At 49.2% G+C, this 13081-nt stretch overlaps 2 protein-coding genes across 2 annotated transcripts; both read left to right on the top strand.

Moving 5' to 3' along the window:
* The first annotated feature begins 7588 nt into the window (after positions 1-7588).
* On the top strand, positions 7589-9612 carry LOC133914516 (xyloglucan galactosyltransferase KATAMARI1 homolog). The gene is made up of 2 exons (XM_062357616.1): positions 7589-7828; positions 7998-9612. The coding sequence occupies exons 1-2, from the start codon at positions 7793-7795 to the stop codon at positions 9495-9497; spliced, it is 1536 nt and encodes a 511-aa protein (XP_062213600.1). The 5' UTR covers positions 7589-7792; the 3' UTR covers positions 9498-9612.
* An 887-nt stretch (positions 9613-10499) lies between these two features.
* On the top strand, positions 10500-12655 carry LOC133916930 (xyloglucan galactosyltransferase KATAMARI1 homolog). Its single transcript, XM_062360828.1, has one exon. The coding sequence runs from the start codon at positions 10723-10725 to the stop codon at positions 12214-12216; it is 1494 nt and encodes a 497-aa protein (XP_062216812.1). The 5' UTR covers positions 10500-10722; the 3' UTR covers positions 12217-12655.
* Positions 12656-13081: the final 426 nt, after the last annotated feature.

Below are 13081 nucleotides of genomic sequence, written 5' to 3'. Positions count from 1 at the left end.
CCTCACTCCCCCAAGCTCCCTCCTAACCGGCCAAGGCAGCAGGGAGCTCCCCCTCCTCTCACTCCCTCCCGAGCTCTCTCACTCCTCACTCGGATTCCTCTCTCTAGAAGCGAAATCGAGGTACGCATGTGATATCCACACAATGACAAGCTCTTAAACTTCTCATCCATTCAATTCATTTTTTTTTCAGACGATTCAAATCATTCTTGACGTGTCTTGGTGCTCTTGGTTGAAGCGTGAGAAGCCCCAGATTTCTTTCTCTTCCCGAGCAATTTCTCCGTTTCCTTCATCACCCAACGGTCACCAACCTCCACAGGCACTGTGAGTAAGTCCCTTAGGCTTCCCTCGGCAAGAATGCATGAATTTATTAGTCGATTTTGGATTTGGAATCCTGTTTGGAGCCTCACCCAGACATTCTAGCCTAACCCAGAATATCTGAACTCAGCCCGAACCTTCCGAGTTAATTTAAAAATAGCTAACTGAGAACCCCTATATGGAGTACAACCCGGAGGTTCTGAAATCCAGATGTTCCGAGTTCAACTCGGAATCTCCGACCTCCTGTTAGTTTTCCGGCGTGGTTTAGATCGCAAAGTTTATTATTCTTTCGCATATCTTGCACTCTTAACATGTTGTTATGCATATTATAGCATATATTATTACACCTCATTCATGCTCATCATTGCATGCATTCTTCTTTAATGAACGAAGAACCAAAGCTTGACGCGAGCGTGAGCGAAGGCGACACCAATCTACCAGAATTCTACAAGTGTTGCGTGGGTAGTATTAGGCGGTCACTAGAGCAGCAAGACAAGCATCTAAGTATACTGTTTCAAGTACTTTGGATCAATATGTGTCTATTATGATAAACTATGCTTTATGTATGTATGCATGGTAATGAGTCAAGTGTCGGGTTGATACGGATAGAACCTATGTTGATGCATTATCTTTCCCTTGTATTGTCGGTAACATGTATCCTTGTAGCCTTGATAATTTTGTTGATGTCTAACTTAAGAGTCGCTCGAAATGGTTAGAAATGCATAGATCTTTTGGTAGAAGTCGAGCGGTAGTTCAATCCCCGTTCGTGAGCTTAGGGCTTACTTACTTGTTCATAAAAGATATGACTAAGATGTCAGGATGTTTGAGTGTGAGGATGAGGCGAGATGTGGGTGCTAGGGGCAGGTCGGGAAAGGAATTTGGATGCCATAGACCGCTTGCATCGGTTAAGCATCGTCCGTCGGTACCGTTAGTTTTAGCACTTTCCGTACTCACCACATGCTGATCTGATGGTAAGGTATGCCTAGTACCATATGTCGTGCTGACGCTCGTCTTACGGCCCAATGACATGTATAAAAAAGAATGAGGAGAAGTAAGATGACGGGGAACTGAAGGTGTTCGAGACACGCTCGCGGTAACCCTGGTGCCATAGGAGCATGTGTGAGTGGGTAGTTCCGGGTATAAGAAAGGTTATCTCGGGGGTCAAGAGGATGGACCCGAGGCGTGTGAGTAAAGGAGTATCCTCTGCATGGTGTAAAAATTAATTCGAATTGCCGCACTCTCGGTCATAAATATCCCCTTTACTTGACTTTGTCAACACACCATCTTCATCCGCTGTTTCATGCTTTGATTGACCTTCATATGTATAGTTAGGATCACCCTTAACTCCATTCGACCCTCCTTGATCGCCCGGCAACAAATACCCGCTTAGCCCCGATCACTTACCGTTGACCGCCAAGTTGCATCCGTCACCTACACACCTTGAAACAAGAAAACACATTTCTCCACACTCTAAAATATCGCTAAGTTAGCACAAAATCGAAAACTTGAACTCAGAGCAGATTCTGCAGAAAACATGAACAATGGATGTTCCGGTGTGTTCTACTCCTAAACACCAGACCATCCGGTGAGTGTAACACTATTTGTTCTAGGAAATTTTTTGATCTCTACAAGAAAATGTCCTATGAAAGCTTTTGGTGATCTCGTGTCCATCACCAAACAATCCAATATGTGCCAATCCACCGAACCACTCTTCTGCAACCTCATTACAATAAAAGGTCTGGTGCATTCTCCACTGTTCACAATTTTAACACCGGACTATCCGGCGTACATAATCAAACTTGGCATAAAAAAATCTCCTCTCTGTAGAAAATACTCCGGCGCTCTCAAAGTCCATCATTGGAACATCTTGTGTTTGCTTTCATTTCTGCTTCAATAGTGAAAATGTTATGGTGATACCTTCCGGTGTAGCCACCACACTCACCGGACCTTTCGGTGTATTGGTCTCCAATTTTACCCGAAAAAATGCTCTTTATAAGAAATAATCTGGCGAGTATACACTGCTCACGCCGGAACTTACTGTGAACACCGGAACATCCGATGTTCACATCAAAACTTCCGGTGTGTGTAATTTTTCTGCGTACAGAGAATAATTTGCCAATTCTAAACACCGCCAACTCAAGTTAGTCATGAACAAGAACAAGTATCCATAAACACATGCTAACCAAGTTCAAGACAAATCAATTGTTGTGAATACCTTATCACATGCAAACCAAGGTACTTCTCTACTTTGTTTCTCAAGCTGAATAGAATCTACGAATAGATTTGAAATTGAGAGTCATTCAATTTCAATACTCCACACCAAGAACCATACAAACCATAAATTTATTTAGAAATAAATTTGGTGCATTGGGATACTTAGCCCATTTAATATATATACATACTGGTATATAAACATTCATAAAGATATTTCCTTGATTTAGTTACCTTAATTACTCATAAAAAGGTTTAATTTAGAGTGAAATTTATAATTCATTAACATATTAAAACTCAGGATGTTACAACACTGAAGCCAGGCTTAGGCCGCGTACCTCATGGTTGTGGCCACAGGGTGGCGAGGAGCTATGTTTTATTTAATTTGTTAGGAAAGTTAAAAATTGACAATAAATTTATTGTTGCACAACACAAGGTAGCGATGTCAGGTAAATGGTGGGGCAAGTCATAATCACATCGCACATATGGTGGAGCCACGATCTATGACAGCGACAAGGGATGCCTATAAATGAAATGATCGAATGGTCTAAGAGAGAATGAATTGGGCACTAATTAAAAACAATTCTACCTAATTCTAGAACAAGTAACAACTTTAACCTAGAGTAAAGGTAATGAGACTACACGATCAAACTAGAGGAAGGCAAGAAAATAAGCAAGCTAGAACACATAGTAAATGCGGAATTGAGAACTTGCAACAAAGTAAATGCTCAAATTTAAATGTGGAAAAGTAAAGAGATGGGTAAGAAGACATTGATTTTTTTTAGGTATCGAAGAGTTAGAACTCCCCACTAGTCCTCGTTGGAGCATCCAGCAAGGTTATTGCTCCCATTGAGTCACCAAGATTCAAGTACTCCATCATGATTGTCTCTTCTCTATCTTCGGATTGGCGGACATCAAACCAAGTACATCGCTCTTCTTGAGGCTCCCACAAGAAGTCCAAGAGCTCATCGAGACATCTCCAATCACCAAAGACTGGTTAGGTGTTGCAAACCACAAGGAGTAATAAGCCAATAGCTTCACTTGATCAAGATCAAGCCGAAACCTTCATCTAGATACACACTTGCTACTCTCTAAACACTAATAAAGTTCTTAATTTTTACTTATGAAATTTACAAATCACTTTAGTGTTCTCACTTGCTTCTTGATGACACACACAATATATGGGTTCCTCTAGGTTGCAAGAGATTAAGACCGAATAAGGTGGTATATATAGGCTAGAGGACAAAATCTAGTCGTTGTCCAATCATCCACACTTTCTATGAACGTCGGAAGGTCTGGCGTGCACTGGCTCACACACGCTGGACCATCTGTCGTGTACCCTTTTCAAACACTGTCAATAGCTATTACTGCTCTAAAATACTCCCGTGAAGCCTCCAGTTCACACGTCGGACCATCCGGCTGGTTCAACCACGAAAACTAGACGATGAAACCCTCTCTACAAAAATTACTCCGGTGAAACCATTGATATTATGTTGGACCATCAGGCGTGCTGTACTTTATCTTCTTTAGAAATTTCACATCTCCTGAAAATGCTTCGATGTCTTTATCCTTAACACCGGACCATCCGACGTGTTGACTTAAAATAACCCTTCTAAGTCAAAACACTCCGACATGTTTAATCTGCTAATCATCGAACCATCCGGCGTATGCAAATTTTTCTAAACTTATCCAATTCAACCATTCCTGAGTCCTAACTTCTCGATAACACATCCATATGCTTCTCTGAGCTACCTATTGCTAGAATTTTATAAGTGTGCATCAACCATGTCTAGATTTACATAGATCAAACTACTGCTCTTAACCCCTCTTTATAGTATGGTTAAAAGACAAAAAAAATAGAACATATACTACTCTAAGTATCCTTCATCTCTTTATGACACTTAGAACTAGAATATTCTTAATCTCGATGCTCATATCCATTGATCATCCGTAGAAACGTTTTAGGGACCAATAATACCAATCATCATTGTTAACTAAATTTTTTGATACACTTCAAAACAAACTTGTTAGTACAATGATACGATTGTTATTAATCACCAAAACACTTACCGCTTACTTATAAATCTAGATGCTACAACAAAGCTGTCGGTGTATCAGGAACCGGGGGTCCCTGAATCCTGAGGCCAGGCCAGCCATCCGCCACATGGCACCATCCCGCGAGGTCTCTCCTGTAGAATGAGAAAAGGTCAAGTCCCGGGAAAAAGTGCTCGGGGCCACAGTCGGTGGCCCCCGAGTACCCCAGTTCCCCGATGATCCACGGAATCCAAGTACCGGGAAGAAAGTGCTCGGGGAGGTGTACGGTCACCCCCGAGCACCGTAGTCCCCCGACGATCAGGAGAGCTAAGTTCTGGGAGAGAGTGCTCGGGGCTGCGTGCGGCAGCCCCCGAGCACTCGGTTCCCCGAGGGTCCGTACAAGAGTGCTCAGGAGAGAGTGCTCGGGGCTGCGTGCGGCAGCCCCCGAGCACTCGGTTCCCCGAGGGTCCGTACAAGAGTGCTCAGGAGAGAGTGCTCGGGGCTGCGTGCGGCAACCCCCGAGCACTCAGTTCCCCGAGGGTCCGTACAAGAGTGCTCGGGGCTGCATGCGGTAGTTCCCGAGCACTCGGTTCCCCGAGGGTCTGTACAAGAGTGCTCGGGAGAGAGTGCTCGAGGACAAGGAAAGGCATTCTCGGGAGAGAGTGCTCGGGGATGTGAACAGTACCCCCGAGCACTCGGTACCCCCGACGACCCAGAAAGACCCCCGAGGAGCCTACCGATGAGGTGTCAACCAGTCAAAGGCCCGAGGCCACATTTAATGAGCGTGTGTGGCCTGTCGCCTCCAACTGCTCCCGCCGCGCTCAGCGTCAGTTCCTGCCATGTTTTGGCAGAGAGGCGTGGGGTTATTAATTGCACGGGTCCCGTCCCGTGCCATCCGGCTTGTCTCGGGATAACGTCGTAAGGACCAAGGCGTTCCGTCTGCCGCGCTGCTGTGGCAGGGGAACAAGACAGGGCGGGCACGTCGGGTTGCTCTGCGGCTGCCCGGTGGGCCCTCTCCACGACGCCCGTTGCCAGGGCATTTATGGTGACGGATGACTGGGCGTGCGACGCATTTTCCACCCCCGGTCACTTCGTCCAGAGGAAATGATGACGCCCTTTTCATTTATGGCATCTCGAAACTCGTGCCCCCTCCTTCCGTTCGGGGCATGTCGCGGCCGTCGGGTACTTAAAGCAGCCGGCGGCACAAACGGAGGACGAGACACGAAGAATAGAAAAACAGAGACCAAGTGAAAAGAGCAGAGCTGAAGAAGACGGTTAGAGGTAACGGGTAGACAAGAACACAGCGCAAGAGAACACTGTGAGGAAGGCTGAGCCCAGTTCCAGCTGAAGAACAAGAAGCCCTAAGCTCTTAGATAGACCAACATTCTTGTAACCAGCAATATCCTTGAGGGACTTCCTCAGAACAGTTATAGCATCCATACAGGAGTAGGGTATTACGCCCCCGTGCATCCTGAATCTGTCTAAATTCCGGTATATTTACTTCTTCTTACACTAGGTCAGCACCCCCACCACCGGCCGTTGTATTCATTCTCATTTATTTCTCCGATGAACGTGTTCAGGATCATCCCCCGATCGAATATCTAAAAAAAGGTCTCTCAGGATCCCTGCGACTGGAATTAATCATTCGATAAAAGCCGAGGATTAACAAGACAGGATTCAACTAGCAAGAACTAGGCTTGGACCAGATAGTTTACGCTAATGACGACAAGCGGGTGAAGAATATGGTTTGTATCTTTGTATGGTCATATATGCACATACGACTATATATATTTGATTGAAATGTTAAGAAATTCAAAAATCAAGCAATAGATTAATTGATCGAGCATATAAATATGATTTTGCGATCAAATGAAGTATAAAAAAATACACACATATGCACGGGCCACCTTGCCAGTTATTTTAGCTTTGTATTTCTTCGAGGAGTTTATAGCGACCCCTTAAACTGATGGTTACACTGCGTGTAGCATACGTATATACTTACTTCGGCTAGATTTTGATAATTAACGATTGCATCTGAATCTGGGACGAAATAACCGGAGTCGCCCTCTCCCACGGTCTCGTGCTCGATGCTGCGTGATTTGCAAGTCGTTAACAGTATATACATAGATAACCTGCGGTCACCGAGACGCTTTGTTTACGACAACCACTGTCAAAAATTATGCGAACTTGTGGGGGAGGATCGTACGCCCTAGCTGTGAAAAATATATGCTCTCAATTAACCACTGCGATTTAGCATTATCGATCGTATCCGTATTTTTGTTATCCAAACTCATACTCTTTGTATTGAATTTTTGCAAATTGTAATTGTGCCGACACGTATCGAAGTCCGGAAAGTAGATCTTATTTGTTCATAGAACAGATGCAAGTCTCTCGTGAAACAGACTAATGTTAGAACACCATGTGCACTGCAGCACATATGATCATCTCCTAAACTAAATAATAACAATCAATCAACGAACCCTAATGTAAAACTAGCAGTGGATGGATCAGAAGATCCGATGGAAGCGGGGATTAATCATGCAAAAGTGGACAAAATGGAACCTTCGAGTGACATGTAGCAGTCTCAATGTACATCTGAAGTACTACTACTCAATGTACATTTGAAGTGCTAGCTACTGTGTAGAAGTCTCCACTGACCAATTACAGTATCAATACTAGCTAATGCCAACATAAACAACTGAATAATGAAATCCTTAAACAATCGTGTAATTAATGTCGACCGTGTAGGTTGCAGGGTGCTAGGTACCAACGTGGATGTACTCCACTGTCAACGCTGAGCCGGGAAAAAATTTGTATGTAGCACCGACGGATGATCGTTATCTATTGTCAACGTGAATTTTAAAGTGACGTATCTCGTTTAAATAGAAAATTGTCGTTACTTGATATATATGATTAGTTTTTAGTGAATTTCATCTACCATTTTGAGATCTATGTTGGAGATATATAACATCTATCTAGACAGTAATAGTAGGAGGCGTATGTAGCATGCTGTCAACGCTATGCCGAAGCGCGGGCCTTTGAACTAGAAGAGTGAGTGATTAGCATCGGTATTCCCAATACTCCGGAGCTTAGTGTTGTAGGCAGTTCACATGGCAGTTCATCGCTCACCTGCATCCGTATAGACTTAGCCTTCGTCTTCCTCCTCTCAAACCATGCAACTTAGCGTGGCCATTGCTATATATACTGTACATTGGACGAGCTACACTCCAGCATGCAACTTAGCGTGGCCAACTCGATCACAAAAGTGGTGAGGCACATATCCATTCCTATTGTCCAATCTAGCCTGAACTTTTTCCCTTTTGAATTGATACCATGCTTGCAATGTACTTCATCTCCACCAGTTATGTTTCTTCTTTCCCCTGGATTCTAATTATACATAGCCTTCTGATGCTGTTTCGTGGTTCTTGATTCGCCAGCTGATCAAATCTGCATCGAAAGGCGGAGGTGCTCGGTCGCGACGGGCCGTTGGAGTGAAGCCAATGGAGAAGCCGCCGCTGCGGTTACTCGCCGTCCTCGCCGTGATAGCATGGACATTCTTCCTCTACTTCCATTTCTCCATGCTCAGCAGCGGGGTGCAGCTGAGCCACGGGGATAACCCCGCCGACCCGTGCCGGGGCCGGTACATCTACGTGCACGACCTGCCGCCCCGCTTCAACGCCGACATCCTCCGCGACTGCCGCAAGACCGAAGACCACTGGGGGGACATGTGCGCGTTCGTGAGCAACGCCGGCCTCGGCCGGCCGCTCGCCGACCACGCCTACGGCGTCATCACGGGCGAGGCCGGGTGGTACGGCACGCACCAGTTCGCGCTCGACGCCATCTTCCACAACCGGATGAAGCAGTACGAGTGCCTGACCGACCACTCCGCCGTGGCCGCCGCTGTGTTCGTCCCGTTCTACGCCGGCTTCGACTTCGTCCGCTACCACTGGGGCTACGACAACGCCACCAGGGACGCCGCAACGGTCGACCTGACGGAGTGGCTCATGGCGCAGCCCGAGTGGCGGCGCATGAGGGGGCGCGACCACTTCCTCGTCGCCGGGCGGACGGGGTGGGACTTTCGGAGGAGCAACAACATCAACCCAAACTGGGGCACCGACCTCCTCTCCATGCCGGCCGGCAGGAACATGTCGGTGCTCGTGCTGGAGTCCACGCTGCTGCACGGCAGCGACTACCCCGTGCCGTACCCGACCTACTTCCACCCCAGGTCGGACGCCGACGTGCTCCGGTGGCAGGACAGGGTGCGCGCCCAGGAGCGGACGTGGCTCATGTCGTTCGTGGGCGCGCCGCGGCCGGACGTTCCAATGAACATCCGGGTTCGGGATCACGTCATCGCGCAGTGCAGGGCGTCCGCCGCGTGCAGCGAGCTGGGGTGCGCGCGCGCCGTCGGCAGCACGCAGTGCCACACGCCCGCCAACATCATGCGCCTGTTCCAGAAGACCACCTTCTGCCTGCAGCCGCCCGGCGACTCGTGCACGCGGCGGTCGGTGTTCGACTCCATGGTGGCCGGGTGCATCCCGGTGTTCTTCCACCCGGGATCGGCGTACAAGCAGTACCGGTGGCACCTTCCCAAGGACCACCTGAAGTACTCGGTGTACATCCCGGACGCGGACGTGCGGGAGCGCAACGTGAGCATCGAGGCCGTGCTCCGGACGATCCCTCCGGCCACGGTGCAGAGGATGCGGGAGGAGGTGATCAGGCTCATCCCGACGGTGTTATACGCCGACCCCAGGTCGAAGCTGGAGACTATCAAGGACGCGTTCGACGTCGCCGTCGAAGGGGTCATCGACACGGTGGCGCGGCTCAGGAACGGTGAGGATGTCAACAGCGGCGGGCCGGTCGACGAGGACCCGCCGTTCCTGTATGTCTCGACGGAGTCGATGTTGCGGTCGGAACAATCTACGCGAGCAGACCGCTAGCTCTATCGGCCTGCAGAAAAAAGAAGTGCAGAATAGTCGAATCAGTTCGTAAAAATGTATAATGATTTAGCTGATACTCGAATTAGTTGCTCTAGCGTATTTTGTTTCTTCTATACTTCGGCCTGATTTATATTCGTTTACACCAGACTGGTGCCTACAGTACTCACAGTGACACGGTGGCTGCAAAATTTGATCGCCGTTGTACGGACTGGATCGCAAAAGGTAGTGTGAGAAGAACTCGATGCATTTTCAGAAATACGCTGCCGGGCAGATCCAGACATCATCTTAAAAATCGTAACAAAGGAACACGTCGCAAATCTCATCTCGTGTCGTCCAGGCAGGCGCGTCGGTGACTTGGTGGTGCACTCCGTTCCATTCCATCGCTTCAGCATCACGCAGCCGGCGCGGCGGTGAGATCCCGACGCCGCTGTGGATTCCCTTCCCCAACGTGGCCAAGCCCTGCGCTCCCGAGACGCGATGGGCGTCTCGCGCGGCGTTCGAACGTCTCGGCTCTGCCCGCCATTATTACTCTCGATCTAAGATCCGCTAATGAAAAAAATTTAAGCCCGCGTCAACTCCTCAAGGAGCGCGACTGCCATGTGCAGTCCTCGGCCAGCCGGCGAGTCAGTAGCCGATCGGTCCGATACAGCGTCTCCGCGCGCATTTCCCCGGTCAATTCTACACGCACTTCGTTCCGAAAGAAATGAAACTGTGACCTGTGTGTGTCCCCTGTTCCATTAGATTTAAGTAGATCCTGTGTCAGGCCAGTCGGCACAAAATAACCGGCGCCTTTTTTCCCCCTGTTTGAATGGACACGAAAATTTCATTAGGGGATGTGGATGTATGTTTTATTAAGATGGTTCATTTATGTTGAGAGTTACATTAAAATAATAAGAGAAAAAATCATAAGAATGTGAGAGAATCAACTAATAAAATCACGCAGGAGAGACGTATGACCGAGATAAATCATACTTACACAAGTACATGCGAGTTGTATTTTTCCTAATTGAATGGGGATCTGATGATTCGTAGCACGTGCAGTCTCCAGTTCTTCACGCGCACTTCCATTTGGCTGTCACATCTTGCACATCTCCGAACATAAGTTGCCTTCAGTTTTGCTCCACGTATACCAGCGTTCTTTTCACATGCTTTGCTATTTCGGGACTCCGCATGTTTACACTACACTCGAAAGTCTGAAACCCTCGACGACACACGGCGTACCACCATGGAGAGGACAGGCGCTCACGGCGGCAAGCGGTGGCTGCCCCGCCTCCTCTTCCTCACCGTCCTGTCCGCCACGCCGTGGCTTCTCGTGGTCTACTGCCATCTCTCGGTTTTTGACGGCGCGCCGGTCAGCGCACCGCACTCGTCCGTCGTCGCCGCCACGCCAGACGGTGAAGACGGCCAGCGTTTCCTCCGCAAGCAAGAAGAGCAACTCATGAAGCTCCCGTCCACTACCGCCAGTGAGCTCCCCGCGGCAAGGGAGGAGCGGCGCCCGCACGGGGACGCTGACGCGTGCCGGGGGCGCTACGTGTACATCCACGACCTGCCGCCGCGGTTCAACGTCGACACCCTCGCCAACTGCCGCTTGTGGTACCCGTGGATCAACATGTGCGTGTACCTCGCCAACGGCGGCCTCGGCCAGCGGGTGGACAACGCGGACGGCGTGTTCGCCGACGAGGGGTGGTACGCCACGGACCACTTCGGCCTCGACGTCATCTTCCACAGCCGCATGAAGCAGTACGAGTGCCTCACCAACGACTCCTCCCGTGCCGCCGCCGTCTTCGTGCCGTTCTACGCCGGGTTCGACGTGGTGCAGCACCTGTGGGGCCACAACGCCTTAACCAAGGACGCCGCGTCGCTCGAGCTCGTGGACTGGCTCACGCGGCGGCCCGAGTGGCGCGCCATGGGCGGCCGCGACCATTTCTTTCTGTCAGGCAGGACGGCGTATGACCACCAGAGGCAGACGGACAGCGACTCGGAGTGGGGCAACAAGCTCCTCCGGCTGCCGGCCGTGCAGAACATGACGGTGCTCTTCGTCGAGAAGACCCCGTGGACGGACTTCGACTTCGCCATACCGTACCCGACCTACTTCCACCCGGCCAAGGACGCCCAGATCTTCGAGTGGCAGCAGCGGATGCGCAGCATGAAGCGCGAGTGGCTCTACTCCTTCGCCGGCGGCGCGCGTTCCGACCCGAACTCGATCCGGCACCACCTCATCAGGCAGTGCGGCTCGTCGAATTTCTGCAAGCTTATCCACTGCCGGAAGGGCGAGAGGAGCTGCCTCGTCCCGAGCACCTTCATGCGCGTGTTCCAGGGCACGCGCTTCTGCCTGCAGCCGGCGGGCGACACGTACACGCGGCGGTCGGCATTCGACGCCATCCTGGCCGGCTGCGTGCCGGTGTTGTTCCACCCGGCTTCCGCGTACACGCAGTACAGGTGGCACCTCCCCCAGGAGTACGACACGTACTCGGTGCTCATCGCGGAGGAGGACGTGCGCGCCGGCAACGTCAGCATCGAGGAGACGCTCCGCAGGATCCCGCCGGACGTCGCGGAGCGGATGACGGAGACCGTGATCGGGCTCATACCGAGGCTGGTATACGCGGACCCGAGGTCGAAGCTGGAGACACTCGGGGACGCCGTGGACGTGACGGTGGAGGCGATCATCGCGAGGGTCAACAAGCTGAGGGAGGAGATGTACGGGAAGCGAAATCTATAAAATCCTGTCTGAAAAACTCTCGTGAGATTCATTCTTACTCTATCTCGTGATCTAATGATTAAACGGAGGATGAGAGAGAAAAAATAAACATATATTATCATAAGAAAGAGTATCTTTTGTAGGACAGGATCCTATAAAATTTACTTCAAAATTTGCTTCTGATGCACGGAGGGCGGAGGCATCTGATGCAAAACGCAATGGAGGAGGCCAGCAAAGTTAGGTCAGATAATTAGGGAGATACAACTACCAAATACAGCAGCAATGCAACAGTTTGAGAGAGAGAAAATGACCTTAAACGACGAGTCACGCATGCCATGTACGCATTATTGATGTTTTGAGCGTCAAGCATGCATATATATTGAGCTTATCTTTGTACCAGTAGATCGGTAGGATTCATGGGACGTTGGGTTGAATTGCGGAAAAAAAAATTTGGATCTTTTGTCTGCTCATACATCACTTATGTTATGTGATGACGCTACAAAATTTGATCAGAACTATTGAAGTGCGAAATGTAATGACAACAGAACTCACTGTAAACAATGAACTCAAGAGTGAAATCTCTATTATTCTTTTATTAATAGTGTGTGAATACATACAAGTTGAATGGATGTTCATCTGGAAGACATCCTTTCCCAATGAACATCAGTTACATTGATCACAAGGTTGTAACAAGAACTATAAAGACTGAAGTCCGAGTAGCTGCTCCCAGTTACATTGACAGAATTACAGAGTGGTGGCATTATGGCCCATGAAAGACTATGAATCACGGATGGATACTTTCGGTCTGGGCGCGGCAGACAATCTCGCACAATGCAGTATGGTAGTACATTGCTCATTTGCAGCAAGTAAGGAGGACGTCCCAATC

Source organism: Phragmites australis, chromosome 4 (assembly GCF_958298935.1).
Source record: "Phragmites australis chromosome 4, lpPhrAust1.1, whole genome shotgun sequence".
Lineage (NCBI taxonomy): Eukaryota > Viridiplantae > Streptophyta > Magnoliopsida > Poales > Poaceae > Phragmites > Phragmites australis.
This window is presented reverse-complemented; position numbering and strand designations above follow the sequence as displayed.

Bases quoted from the DNA above. Each gene is read 5' to 3' on its own strand.
- LOC133914516 (XM_062357616.1), top strand. From the start codon at position 7,793: ATGCAACTTAGCGTGGCCAACTCGATCACAAAAGTG. The intron at 7,829-7,997 runs GTGAGGCACATA...TTGATTCGCCAG, and splicing joins CCAACTCGATCACAAAAGTG to CTGATCAAATCTGCATCGAA.
- LOC133916930 (XM_062360828.1), top strand. From the start codon at position 10,723: ATGGAGAGGACAGGCGCTCACGGCGGCAAGCGGTGGCTGCCCCGCCTC.